Source organism: Brugia malayi (assembly GCF_000002995.4).
Source record: "Brugia malayi strain FR3 genome assembly, contig: Bm_v4_Chr3_scaffold_001, whole genome shotgun sequence".
Taxonomy (NCBI): Eukaryota; Metazoa; Nematoda; class Chromadorea; order Rhabditida; family Onchocercidae; genus Brugia; species Brugia malayi.
In genome coordinates this window covers 12,705,357-12,721,686 of record NW_025062477.1, presented here as the reverse complement: position 1 = coordinate 12,721,686, position 16,330 = coordinate 12,705,357, and the positions used below count along the sequence as shown (strand labels likewise).

Sequence of the window (16,330 nt, the reverse complement as noted above, 5' to 3'; positions counted from 1 at the left end):
ATCAACAAAATTATCATATTAGTATGATATCATATAAAATGGCTCATCTAATAGCAATAAATAATTAAAATGAATTAAGTAAGAAGTAGTAATTAAAATGAAAAGCAATGAATATCAGAATGAAAATAGTGAAAGAGTTAGAATGTGAGAAATGATGATCGTTTGTATATATAAAATAGGTTGAAAGAGTTGAAGAAATTGTGAAAATTTTTGTCACTGCCATAAATGTACTAACATTACATTCAGAATTTGAATTAAATCAAAATGACATTCCTTTTCTCTCTCTCTCTCTCTCTCTCTCCCTCTCTCTTTGTTCCTCTCTGGGCTTCTACCCCTCTTCTCCCCACCCGCTGTTTGCGAAAGATAAGATTGAGGCCAAATTAAGTGTAAAAATGATGGTAGAAATTGTTAAAAGTAATGAAATAACATGGATTGAATAATAGAGGAAGAGAATGAATGATACAAATTGAGAACAGCTAATGATAAGATGATAATTTCAACAATCATATAGAAAGAGAGATAAATACATTATCATTTATATTATCACTATATGATATTTTACATCTTATTATGTGCAAATACTATCAAACAGTACTATCGTTAATAAATTAAAATTGGAAAAATTTTTGAGCATTATATAATTTTCTTTCATATCTATTTCATTCTCAATTTATCATAAATTGTGTCATTCGTTAACTTATGTCATCGATAATCTTTATCAATTCTTATCTTTTCCTATCTTTTCTTCTCATTATCTCTATTTGTAACATTCTTCTAATGGTGTATTTGTGATAAATAAAAGTTTTAATTTTTAAATTGAAACAAAATTTAATTTTGTATGCAAATGAATTGAGTAGTTTTATGTGTGAAAGAATTAGATGACATATTTTGAATAAATTAAAATATTCTCTATAATTAGCACTACTTTTCTTTTTTTTTTTTTTAAAGAAAGAAAGAAAGAAATAAAGATTTGGAAAACTTACGGATCAGCTTTAAGAATTTCCAGTTCGTCTTCCTGTTCCATAAGTGACATTTCGGAATCCAAATATGAACCATAATCACCAACGCTACCCTCATACTTGTATATTTGTAATGCCGCGTTATTTGGCTGTAATTATTTAATCTGCTATTATTATTATTATTATAACTAATGATTTAATCTCTATCATTATTATTAGTATTACTATAATTATTTATTATTATTATCATTGTTATTACTATTATTATTGTTATTATTATGATGATCCATCTACCATAATCATTTGTGGCCCAATGATTTAATTTAGTGATTATTATAATTAATTAATTAAAATCATATTAGCTATATTATTATTAATTAATTAATTAATTAAAATAATCAGCAAATTGTTCTCAAAAAAAAGAGGGAAAATATAAATGTATGGGAAAGTATTATTTAACTATCAAAACAACTAATTAAGTCAATTGTAAACAAACTTGAAATACCTCAGCGATTTACCAAATTCTATCGAAATCGAAATATTTTAAGATTTCTTTTTTTTTTTTCTCTATCTTATTAAACCTAAGTTATGTTTATCAAAAAATTTGATAGTCTGTTCTGAAGACAATAACAAAAAACAAAAAAATAAGAAAAAATTTTGATATAAATAGTAATACTTAACTGTAATCCATTCATTCATTCATTTATTAGTATACTTAAAATTGCTTCCAACAATTTATGCAAAATGCAAAAGTTTTCATTTTTGTAATTAATTTATTTTTCTCGCTTATTTTTTAAAAGTAACAATTAGTATATAATAAATAAGTATAATGCTAAAAAAAAAAAATGAAATATTTCCTCAAACAAAAATGGAAAACATATTGACATTAAAAGAATAGTAATAGTTAAAATAATAATAATAAATAATATTAATAAATAATAATAATAATAATAAATAATAATAATAATAGATAAAATAATAATAATAATAATAAATAATATTAAAAAATAATAATAATAAATAATAATAATAATAATAGATAATAATAATAATAATAATAATAATAATAATAATAATAATAATAAATAATATTAATAATAATAATAATAATAATAATAATAATAATAATAATAATAATAAATAATAATAATAAATAATAATAATAATAATAATAATAATGACGAATAATAATAACATACCTTATGTGGCGCATGAAGTATACGAATAACTTCAGGCAATTGTTCACCAATTGGTTGATGAAGCAAAAAGTTGTACATTATAGGACGATTTGGCTCCAGGTGTGAGCATGATGTTGTCGCAAATGGATCCGAATCATTGACATATTGAATACGACAATTAAGTCTATCTACCATAACCATTTGTGATCCAATTAATTTGATAATTTCAGTTTTCAAATAAATAAAAATTATTTGTTCAGCAAATATTCATTAATAAATCACCGTTCCTTTTTGTTTTTCGAAATTAGTTCTCCTATATCAGTCACTAATTGAATATTTCTTTTTCCTTTCAAAAAATTTTACGAAGAATAAATTTTCAAAAATTACAAATGGCGCAAAATGCGCCTAGATCAATTAGCACACAATGGATTAATTCACAAAATATCTGAAATAAAATAATAATGTAAATGATTATAAATATGAAGTGAAAAAACGAAAATCCAAAAGTATAATTATATCAAAAAAGTAAAAAGGAAAAAAAAAATTAAATTTTAACACAATTAAAATTTGGCAATAGTTTGAGAAGTTTAAATATGATACAATCATATGTTCATATCAATATGGAAATGATAATTAGATTTTAGTTATTTTTTTTAATTTGAATAAATCCTAAAAAATCTATGTTACTACAACAATAATCACTGAACTTATTTATCACTCATTAACAATAAATACAGAGATATTATATAAAAGAACAAAAAGTTTTATAAATTAAAAATTTTAAAACTTTTTTTTTTTTTTTTATAAAATTCTTCGAATAGAAAAATCATGATTAACTGCCATTTTAATGAGTGCTAAAATGAATTCCTTAATTTTTTTCTTTAATTTTAGAAAAAAAAGTATTTGTGAAAGTGACGAATAATTAATTTTAAGCTAAATTAGCTAGCAATAATTAATTGTAGATTTATTATCATTTGATAGAAGATAATAACAGGTTGGTATGAATTAAATTAGAGAACTGATAATTTATATGTATTATTGCTATATTACTTCACCATATGCGAAATATTTCACTCTTAAAAACTATTTAGGTCTAAAGAAGAAGGATCGCAAAAATAAAAGCACTGATAAAGTTAAAGTAATTCATCGAAAAAGAAAGTAAATTAACAAAAATTTTATTTTACAAATATTAAAATTCACAACTATTCGTTATTTTTTCCTTAAATTTAGACAAAAATAAAAATTAAAAATTTGCAAAAAAAAAAAAAAAAAAAAAGAAATGAAGCATAGAACATCTGTTGTTCACATATTGTTTGCTAACAAAAAGAAAAAAAAAAAATTAAAATTAGAATTGGAATTTTTATTTAACTGTAGAGCAAATTAATGAAGTTATATTTAAAGCATACATTTTTCAGTTACTTTAAAAAAATGAATCATCACTGATTTTTTTTCTTTCATTTTTTTTTTTTTTTTTGTTTTGGAGATTTGAAAATTACGGATTGGATATAGAATAGTTTTAACAAAGAGAGAGAGAGAGAGAGAGAGGGAGAAAGGGAGAGAGAGAAAAAATATTCTGCTTAAAAATACTGGTCAATTGATGGAACAACAATTATGTCATTAGCAACTAAGGTTACAGTAGCTGATAATTTTTTTTTTTTTTTTCATTACTTATTGATAAAAAGTAAGACGAATGATTAGTTAAACTAAACTTATCGTTTAAATTAATAAATTAACAACTGATAATAAATAAAGAAATGAAATTTGATAAATGAATGTGATAGACATTCTATTTCCTATCATACATATCAATGATAGCATTAATCATTCTTTCATTTTTCTTCCTAAACTCCCATTATCCGCTCGGCGGTGTTAAACACTAAAAATTGGTTGGAATTCCAGCGAAAAATGTCAAGAAAATTCGATAAAAATGACATAAAATATGTTTTCCATAGCAAAATCTGATGGATGCTTCGCTTTTCAAAAAATAAAAAACGAAATTTTTTTTTTAAAATTTGCAGAAAATTTCGATAACTTTTCGAAAGAAATAGATTAATTATTACCTCATTATATCATTGTAATAATATGATGATAACAATGATAATAAATAAATAACAATAATAATAACAAGTAATAATAAGCAATAATAATAATAATCCATATCATCACTATCACCATCATCATCGTCATAATCAACAATATCACAATTGTCATCACTTTTATCAACACCAATCATTATTATTATTACCACTATCACGATCAATCACAATTATTATCGTCATTATCAATCACCATCATCACCAACATCATTATCACTATTATCATTATGAACAACAACGATAGGTTGTAGCAAATGAAATAATTTTGGTTTCTGGAAAAATTATTTTTTTAAAAAAAAAGAATGGAAAGACAGAAAATCGTCAACAACAATTTAAACAAACAATTAAAGTATGTAAGCTATAACATTTCACCTAATATCAGATATTATTAAGAGTTTTCCGAGAGAGCAATGTATTCTTTACTATTTACAATGAAAAGAATTTGATAGAAAAAGAAGAATAAAATTCTTTAAAATTAAACACTTAAAATTAAATAGACATTAAAAGCATTCCGAAATGATTGAATTAAAATAAATTCTATTATTTGGTTGATTGATCAAAAAAAAAAAAAAAAAGACGAAATAATTAAAGTTATTCAATGAAAATAAGCCATTAGACATTCCATACCTATTATTTAGATACTAATAAAACTTTACAGTGTTTGAATTTTAGAATCTAAATTTCAGCATAAATTTTAATCATTATTATTAGTGGAAATTTATTACTATTTAAGCGATGCAAATTTTAGGAAATATGTAAAACTCAAAATAAAAAAAAAATGCATTGTTTATTTTGAATGATAACAGATGAGCTAAATGCTTGATCTTTTAAAAGCTCAATTTAAAATAAAATGTCTCTAGCACTTAAATACAATGTTTACGCTTCTTAATATTTATAATTTAGAGAAAGAGAAAAAAATGAACTTTCTCAGATAAATTTTGCTCGTCATTCTATCACGTAACACGCAAAGACGTGTACGTGTATATTTATGAGTTGTGTTAAATTTTATGCAAAACTAAGATAAATGAAATTTCAATTTTCGAGTAAATTGTTTTCACTAGAATTAAATTTCAAATTGATTTATTTGGAATCATTAAAGGATACTAAAATATCGATTATAGTTACTTATCCTCTTCACCTATTACAAATCCTCCAAAAATGAAGTGATAGTTCAATTTTATTCAAAAAAAAAAAAGACAGTGTAATAAAAATGATTGTAAACGTATGAATTTTATAACTTTAAGTTAAAATCTAAAATTCGAAGTCTTTTTTTTTTATAAGAAAAGTTTAGTCTTTGCTCTGTTACAATATCTATTTGAAAATTTATTAACTTGTATGAAATGGCGCATTTAACTTTTTTAAATTTTAACCACACCAATTAATCAATTGAGAAAATTTAATTGGAAACATTTGAAATGCTTTGTTTTTGGTGGAAAAATTTTCAAAATTTTTAATGTTAAACTATCAGTTAAGTAAATTTAGGCAGTAGTTTTTTTTTTTTTGGAAAAAATTTTAAGAAATCTTTTCTAAATATTTTTTATTTATTTTTCACAAATTTAATCATTATGATAGAAGATGAATAATGTTAACAATATAAAATGAATGAAAAATCTCTGATTAGCCTTAATTTTAGATTAGATATATTTGGCTTGTTAGCTTAGCTAATAATAAAAATTCAACCATAAAAAAAATTCCCTTAAATTAATCGATTTCAAAAAAAAAAAAAAAAAAAAAAAAACAGACATAACATATTTCATCGCATCCATAAATTTAATAATATATAATTTACAAATAAAATGAAAATTTTCTCATTTAAAATTTTAATTTCAACTTATTTCTATTCAAAATTATCAACAAATTTTTTTAAAAAAAAGGATAATAAGTTATTAATGTGTCAAAATATTTCATATATATATATATATTATCATTCAAGATTTAAAGAAAGTAATAATGTAAAAATTAAATTTGAGATAATAAATCATTATAGGATAATTATTTTTAGGAAAGCACAATTTTCTTTTAATTTCTAAAAAAAAAAATGAGATGTATTTTTGATCTTTGAAAATAAGAAAAAAAAAAGAGGAAATTTTGTGATACGACGACAATGCTCAATCAAATAACAAATCATTTTTTTTTTTTTGCTACTTAAAATAAATACCATTTGAAAATGTAAATTGAAAACTGGTTATCTAATTTTTCCTTCTTTTTATTTTTCATTTCTACCTATCCTAAATAAATTAGGATTTGATAGAGTTTAATAATGCGTATAATTTGAGTAAAATTTAATTTAATAAAATTCAATATTAAATTAAAATGTTACATTTAATATTTTAATAAATTTTAATTCAATATTTGATTAGGAATTTATTAAAATCTACTTAATTTGTTTATTTTAGTGACATTTCATTTTCTTTTCTTTTTTTGATTTGTATAAAATATATTCCGAATAGTTCTAAGAAGAAAGAAATTTCTTTTTTCTTTTGCTATTTTTCATTTGTAAATCATTGAAATTGATAATTAAATGACAATTTAAATGTTAAGCTATTCCATAATTCTAATATGAATTATAAAAAATTAGGAATGAATAAATTTACAGTGTAATTTAAAAGTGTGAAAGAATGAAAAAAGAAATTATTATTTAATGAGAATAAATTTAATTTATAGATATGAAAAGAAATTTTTCAACAATTTTGTTTTTTTTTTTAAAATTATAACTTCTGCTTTAAAAAGTCAAAAAAAAAAAATTAACACTTTATTTCTCGCACCTTTAATTGCTTACTATTTTCTTTTTTCAACTCATAATTATATAATTAAATGAATTAACGGATAAAATTAAAATTTTCTTAAAAAAAAATTGGACCTTTCGAGTAATTTGTAAATGCTTATTAGCTATAATCTATAATAGTTATTTATTTTAATTTTTTTTTGAGTTTGACTAAACCACTATATAATACTATAGCAAATGACAAATAATAATTCATACATTCCGGATAATATTCCGGAATTTATAAGCAATTGTTAATTTTGAATGTTTAATTGATTGATAAAAAAAAAATCTATATTTTGTTAAATTTGCTAAACTACAAAAAAAATGATTTTTGTTTTTTTACCACAATTATTGAAACAATCAGACACTTTTCTTTTCTTCTTTTTTTTTTTTTTTTTGCTTTTTTCCTGATAAATTTCCGGAAATTTTAGTTTAATAGAAAACTGAAATAGCAAAGAGATATAGAAAAATAATAGCAATAAAGTAAACAAAGCAGAAAAAAAAAATTAGAGTCGAAATTTTTTTTTTTTAAATCAAACTATTGAGACAATCTAACTTTTTTTCTTTTCGAAGAGAGCTTCCTTCCTGATAAATTTCCGGAAATTTTAGTTAAATAGAAATTTGAAATGGCAAAGAAATAGAAAGAATGAAGTAAAAATAAAAGCGAAGAAGTAAAAAGAAACTTTCTGCAAATGCTTCTTGCAGATAATTAAAGAAGGAAGGAATTACATTGATTGGAATAGAAAGGAAAAAAAAAATAAAAGTAATTTAGAAATTTTTTTTTTTCCATTTTTTGAAACTCAAAAATTTTTATTTTGGAAATTTCATAAAAAGAATTTGAAAATTCTTTTTGTGGCATTTTATGTACTGCTAAAACTAGATTAAAGTGAATATTGAAAAGAAAGAAAAAAAGAGAAAGAAATAATTAAATTATTATAATTAAATTAGGAAAAATAAATATCGGAAATGCAGAAAAAAAAAAACGGAAGAGAGAAAAGAAACGGTAAATTTCCGGTTGTTGCATCTGTTAACTTAGTCACATTTCATAAATTGATGGAAAATTGAAGATAATTAATGTGATTATAATTCAACAGATAAATAATAAAAATATAAAAGTATACATACACATACACATACATACATATATCGCTTACATACGTTACATACACATACATACACGTATCGCTTATACGTCACATACACATATCATATCACTTACATATGTTACATACACATTCACTCATATATACATACACGTAGCACTTATATGCCCCACTAATACACCAACTAACATACAGACATACATATACACGATTAACCACATACATATACATACACCCACACATGCACATACACACACACACGCACATGCATCTACACTTATAAAAACATGCACTTAATACACATACATCGACAATGTATCATATAAAAAAATCACAGACAATTATTTTTCTTTTATAGCCCGGCGACGTCTGTTGAAGTATGTATGATACGTGTATGTCTATGCGTATGTCTGTATGTATATGTGCTTATGCGTGCGTGTACGTGTGTGTGTACATACTAAGCGTGTGTTCATATCTATTTGTTTAATTGAGATGCATTAAATATGCTCCTACAATAGACATTTTTCATTAGAATAACCTGTCTTATGTATGTGTGCGTATGTGCGTGGGTGTATGTCTGTATAGGTGTAGATGTATGTGTATGTGTGTATGTTAGTGGGTGTGTGTGTGCGTGGGTGTATAGCTTGTCGAAGAAAATAAGAGAGAGAGAGAAGTGAAAATGAGATTTTCAACATTTTTTTAACCAAAAATTTATTATACATTCATAATTTTAATGAATTATATTTTTTAAAAATATATGAAATCGAAAAAAAAAGATAAAAAAATTATTAAATAATAACAACAATGAAATTTAATTAATAAATCATTTATGATGGATAATTAATAAATTAGAAAAGCCATGCATATAATAAAAAAAAAAAAAAACAAAACAAAGTAATTCTTTTTTGTTTTCGAAAAACTTTAACATAAATAAAAAATTCAAATATTTTATTATTATTCATTGTAAAATTTGCAACTTTATTCATTTGTCTAACTAATCAAAATCAATCTAATTAAAAAATTTTTTCTGCAATAAATTTAATTTTTTCAACAATACTACCATCCCTTTTTTTTTTTCTTTTCTTTCCTTTTATTTTAATTAATCAGAAATTTTCTCACTTTAAAATTTTGACATATACAAACAAAGGAAAAAAAAAAAGAACCATCCATCTACTATTTCGAATGGGAAGCAAATATAAAATAAAACAAAAATAATTTAATAAAATGAATAATTTTCATTTAGTAAAATTTTCAATTTTATACTTCTCATATTCAATTAATAATTAGAAATATGTAAAAAATTATTTTTTTCTTTGAAAAAAAAAAAATTTGAGAAAAAATTTCGTTGATATTTTACTACTCAAAAGAAACTTTCCTTTTCTCTCTTTTTAAATGAAAAAAAAGATTACACTAAAAAATATTAAATGCAAGAAAAAAAAAAAAAAAGGAAACAAAGAAAAAGGAAAATGAGAAAAGACTGCAAAAGTAAGCGAAAAGTAAACAATTTTGACAGAATTTTACAATTTACTTTGTGAATTTATTTATGTATATAATATCAAACCGATGAGCAATCAATTAATTCAACAATTACTTCAAAAAGAAAAAGTTTGTTATTTTGAAGCAATAATTTAAGATTGCTTAGTTCAAAGAGCTCAAATTTAGCCAATCAAATCAAATAATATTATTTCATTGTTGATTTAGTTTGAATTGAATTGCAAAAATGACAAATATAAAGTGTAAGAAGAAAAAAAAAATTTTTTTTCAAATAATATAAATAATAAAAAAATAGGAAAAAAATAATAGTAAAAATAATAACAAAATTTCAAATGATTTTTTTATTACAATAAATTATTTGTATTTTACAAAAAAAAAAAATTTTTTTTGTTAAAAAATTAAAGAAATTTGATTAACTTGATCAGATTTACATTTTAAAAAATTAAAAGTAAAAGAAACAAATGAAAAATTAGCATAAGTAATTCATCAAAGGAAAAAAAAAAGAAAAATTACAAATGATGTCTTCAATTCATTTATCATTTTTTGAGAAATTCATCATTTATATTTAACAAATAAGCAAATTTATTTGTAGCCAATTTCGTAAATTGAAATTCAAGGTCAAAAATATATTAAACTTAAACCAGGAAAGAATTTATTTCTTTTTTTTTTTTTTTTTTGAAAAATATTGTATCTTATTAAAATGCATGCAGAAATAAATTAATGTAATAAAGTTTGATAAAAAATGATTGATAATTAATTTCAAAACTGAAATATAATTTTAACCTAAAATTAATATATTGTACGAAAAAAGAAAACAAACAAAAAAAGAGAGCAAATAATTATATATTACATTTGTAATTTAATAAAATGTACCAACAATGAATTTATAATTTTACTTTTATTTAGACGAAATGACATAGGTGACATTTTTTAAATTTCATTGATATTATCTATAATTATCAGTACCAGTTTCCACTATTCATCCTTTTTGCCTGTAATCATTTATTTTCTCATAATTTTATCATATTTTATTTTTTTTTTGAAAAAATTTAATTTTCTCCTATAGAAATTTCATCTCATGCAATCCTACTATTAAACCAGTAAATTAATTAATGACTATATAAAAATTTGATTCCTTCTACTCCACCTATTAAACCAATAAATTTATTAATGAAAATTCACCACCACCAATTTTCAGTAATCATTATCATTATCATCAACACCACTACTTTATTAATTATCACATTATCTCTTTCAAATAACATATCTGATAATAATGATATCTTATAATAATAATTAATAATATTAGTAATAATAGTAATAATGACGATAATAATAATAATGATAAAAGTAATAAAAAAAATAATAATAATGATAATACTATATAATAATAATAATAATAATAATAATAATAATAATAATAATAATAATAATAATAATAATAATAATAATAATAATAGTGATAATAAAATAATAGTAATAATAAATAATAATGATAACAACATAATAATAATATATAACATAATGATAACAATGATAATAATAATAGCAATAATAAAAAAAATAATAATGATAATACAAGTATATTAAACGAATGATTGACAAATAACGATTAATTTATTTTTTTAATATCTATAAAATTATAAAATATAATTAAAAAAAAAATCTTTTAGTTGTGAATGAGCATTTTTCTATTTATTTTATTAATAATTTTTCAAAATGTTCAAATTACTTTTTTCTTTCTTTTTTTTTTTTTTTCTAGGAATTTATCCATACAGTCACATTAATGAAATAAATAAACAACAACGATATTTCATGTGACAAAAATGAAATCACTGGTCAAAAAATATTTGTATTGCAAATTCAAAATTAAAAATTAATATTCAAATTTTTAAATTTTGAATGAAATATTTTAATATTAACAAATAAAGGTATACGCATTATAGTATATGATAAATGTAAACATTTCAATATAATATTTGTAATAATCTTCTTCTTAAAAAAATACATTTGCCAAGATAAATGATTAATTAATTTTTTTTTGCAAAAATTTTCAGTAACTTCAAAAACAGAAAATTAGTTAACAATCATTTGCTAATGCTATATAGTAGTAAAATATAAAAAAAAAAAAAAAAACAATTTAATTGGTTTTTTTTTTTGTCCAAATTAATTAGTATTTTAAACTTTCAAAAAACTTCCAAAAAAAAATTACTATTATTAAAAAAAAAAGTTTATTTCATTAAAATTGATATAACACACTAATAATTTGTCAAAAATACAATAATTTTTGAATTTTAATTAAAAAAAAAGAGATTTTTTATTTTTGAAAATTACGCCGTTCAAATAGAATTAATGCATATGCAATTAAAAATTCGGAAAATAGAAAATTAATATTAATAAACAGAAACAAGCTTTTATAATATTTCCAGAATTTTCGATAAAAAAAAAAAAAAAAATCATGCAGTGAAGTAATTTGTAAATCTTTTTAAAGCTATCAATGGAATTTTAATTGTTTATTAATTAATCCAATTCAAATTCATTTAGTGTAATTTTCAAAAGTAAATTTTTCTTTTTTATTTAAATTTTTTTAAGATTGAAATGATAAGAACGCATTTAAGCATTTCCTAATTTATTTTAGTGAAAATAAATACATTTTAGATTTTATTATTTTAATACATTGTACTTGAGACTATCTTATTAATATTATATTTATTATTAATTATTATTGTCCTTGATGAATTTCTAATTAAAAATTTCAATGTCAACAAATTAGAAGAAAGTACAATTAAGCGGAAAAGAAATAAAGATTATTAATCAAAATTGAAAAAAGAGAATTAAATTTCATATTTTCAATTGAACTTTAAATTAATTCTAACATACTTTTATATAATCAACAAGAATGATAAGCTATTGTAAGATTATTTAGCGATTAATTTTTTTTTTAACATTCATTAAATTATATTAAGATAGTTACAATAAGAAATGAAGGTATATAATAAGGAAGAAATAAATAAAAACTGTAAATACATAAAATATAAAATAAATAAAAATAAATAAGTAAAAGCTAAGCTATAAAAAAAGCAAATAATCATATGTAAAAGATAAATTCTGCTAAAAAAATGGGCAAAAAAAATTAAAAGAAAAAAATCACCCGCAAATTAATTTAACTTTACAATTATTCGTAATAAATTCAGAAAATCTGAGACTGAAACTAAACTCAAATTAATTTAAATGAAATATTTCCTCAATTTGTTATCTTCAAAAATTTTGGTATTTTATTATCATACGGTGAATAGAGGAATAAAATATAAAGAAGGAAAAATAATCAACAATCAGAATGATAAGTTATGTTTATGTGTGTTCAAAAATTATAAATCACAAAATGAAGTTTTCAAAAAATCATTTTTTAATAAACAAAATGTATTATTGCATAATTCAAATAATTAGTTAAATGCCATTATTATTACTTTATCATTTGTTTATTTATTAATGAAATAACTTAGAAAGAAAAAATTATTCAGAAAAAAAAAAAAAAAAACAAAAAACAAAATAGTTTTAATTTGTCGGTTTGAATAAATGATAATAAATTAAATCATTATCATTATTTATATCTATATATACCTAATTAAAAAAAAAATTTTTTTTAAAATATATATCTAAATTTTTGTTAGATTAAAAATATCCATATTTTTAAAAATTTTTAATCATTTTATGTGTCAATGTAAATAATCTTCAGTAATCAATCAATCAATCAATCGATCAATATTACAATTGCCTATATTGTAAATTTTGATTAACTTTAGCAACAACATCAATCAATAATGTAAGATAGTATTGGATGAGTAATGATTGATGGTAACATTGGAATTTATTACAATTCATTTTATTTCAAAATAAACAATTGACCGATAGCGAATATTCTCAGATTATTCCCTTGAAGAAGAGAGAGAGAGAGAGAGAGAGAGAGAGAGAGAGAGAGGGAGGGTGAGGGAGAGGGAAGAGAAAGAAATTGTGAAAATGATTAAATTGAAACATTTTAATAAATTCTATTAATAATAATAAAATGAAAATAAAAGCTAACAAGAAAAATAAATATGTAATTTAAAAATGAGACATATAAATGTAAAATATGAAATGTATAAAAATATATTTGCTAATAAATAAAAGACAAAATTAGTAAGTTAAATATAAATTGTTGTAGCAAATACATGAAAATAAATAGATGCCATTAGGTATATTGTTGTAACAAAACATTAAGGTAAACAAATACCACTAGCCTAATTGTTGTAACAAAACATTAAGATGAACAAATACCACTAGCCTAATTGTTGTAACAAAACATTAAGGTAAACAAATACCACTAGCCTAATTGTTGTAACAAAACATTAAAATAAACAAATACCACTAGCCTAATTGTTGTAACAAAACATTACGGTAAACAAATATTGTTAAGCATATGCAAATACAGTAAGTAATTAAAATTTTAAAAAGTTGAAGAGATTTTGAAGAGAAGAATTAATTATGCAATGGTTATTGTAGTATTTTAAAAATTAATGAAAATTTATGCAATTTGTTTGGAAATGTTTGTAATAATTGAAACATTTTCAAAATTAAATGACAATTTAGAAGCAAAAGAAGAGAGAGAGAGAAAGAGAGAGAGAGAGAGAGAGAGAGAGAATTGGAAAGGAAGAAAGAAAAGCAATAACAAAAACGAGAAAAACTTGAATAGTAATGAGAAAAACTATAAATGAATGAATGATAAAATAGTGAAAGAGCAATTATTATTTATTAAAATGTAAAATTTCAATTTTGAAATGCAATTAATTAAATTATTTGAAATAATGCATGAAAATTTCTATTCACACTATCTTTTTTTTTTTCTTTATTGCTATTACTTTGTAAGAATTAACAAGCAAAAAAAGAAAAAAAGTTGGTAATTATCCCAAAAAGCCAGTTACTAAGTAACATTATTTTCATTGTATGTGAAAAGTTTTAAATTCACTTTTTGTGTCAAAGAAAAAAGAAACCACAAATTGAAATTTCTTTTATTGATTTCGAAAATTTTCGAAAAGTTTCTTTTTCATATTTAAAATTTTAAATGCCATTAAATATTTCATACAGGCCAATAATTAATTTACGAAGTTGAGACTGTAAATTGCACAACTAATTATTAATGAAGCAATGAAAGAGTTTAAGCTTTTGCAAGCTTATTTCAATAATTATTTTAGCTGAGAAAAGCATTTTGTATGTATATGTATGTGTATGTATGTATTGACTGCTAATATTACAACTTAAAGTTTGCTAAAAAGGAAAAAAGCCTAAGAAGAAATGACAATGACAATGACAATGACAATGACAGTGACAATGACAATGACAATGACAATGACAATGACAGTGACAGTGACAGTGACAGTGATAATAACAATACAATAAAAATGAAAACAAAAGTTTTTTCTTCCCGAAAAAAGAAAAAAGAAATAAATAGAAATTATTTCTCCATTAAATTATTGCTACTTAAACAATGGTTATATGCTTTTAAATAAAAAAAAAATTCATCCGTTTTGAAGAACTTCAATAAATTTTGAAAATATTTAACCATTGAAAATGATTATGAAAAGAAAAAAGAACTGCAAAAATAAAAAAAAAAAAATAACTAAAATGAATTATTTCAATTAATGACAATAATAGAATTAAATTAAATTGCAAGAGAGAGAAGAAAAAAAGGAAAAGAAGAAAAATAAAAATGTATCAAAATCTTTTTTTTCTCAAAAATTTATTCAAATAATAAAATTTTCGTTTTATTTTTTTTCTTCTTTCACTCAAATTTTATTCATATGAAAACATATTTGAAATGGGAATAGTCCATTTTATATATATTTATTTATTTTCTAAACTAAGATAAAAACAAAATTGAAATTTCAAAAAAAGAAAAGAAAAATCTATTCGATGGAGGAAATTTTTTTGTAATAGATTAATTTTAGGTGAATTTGATCAAATCAAATATTCATTTTGAGGTAAAAACTTCAATTAAAAAGAACTGTACAAAGATTATAAGAAGAGAAAGAGAAAGAGAGAGGGAGGGTGAGGGAACTGAGAGAGAGAGAGAGAGAGAGAAGAAACATCAAAAAAAAATTAAAATAAGAAAGAGACTTGAATGATGTGTAGACAGGCATTGAAGAAAAGAAATTTGTGATAAAACTTTGTTTAGCTAATAAAAGTAAGCAAGCATGAAAAGCATAAAGCACTCAACAGCTGTTTCTATTTCGTTCAGCACAAAACGCCGCCACACATAAACAACAAACGATGCAATGAATCCTCGCTAAAAATTGATATTAACAAGAAGTAAAACGGATAAAGTTATGCATAAAAATAAATAAATCAACAAAATGAAATAAACAAGCAAATAAATAAATAACACGAAAAAAGAAAAAATGAAAAATAAACAAACGTGTAAGATTTAGTTTTGAATAAATTTACATAAATGAATTGAAATATTGCAAACTGATCAAAAATAAATAAAAAGATGAATAAATAAGTCAAAAAAAAAAAATAATAATAATAAAATGAAAAAAAAAAAAGAGATGAATAAATAAATAAGTCAAAAAGAAAAAAAAAATAAAGTGAAATTAAACAAATGTGAGAGATTTAATTTTGAATAAATTTACATAAATAAATTGAAATATTGCAGATTGATCAAACTGATCAATAAATTTGTTTTAAAATTAAGATTAAC

At 21.1% G+C, this 16,330-nt stretch overlaps 1 protein-coding gene across 1 annotated transcript; it reads right to left on the bottom strand.

Annotated features, from left to right (window-relative positions):
- Positions 1–979: 979 nt before the first annotated feature.
- Bm8309 (Uncharacterized protein) lies at positions 980–2,338 on the bottom strand (the record flags this gene model as incomplete). Its single annotated transcript, XM_043080977.1, has 2 exons — positions 980–1,108; positions 2,159–2,338. 2 exons carry the CDS (start codon positions 2,336–2,338, stop codon positions 980–982), a joined length of 309 nt encoding a protein of 102 aa, XP_042936911.1.
- Between the last annotated feature and the right edge of the window lie 13,992 nt (positions 2,339–16,330).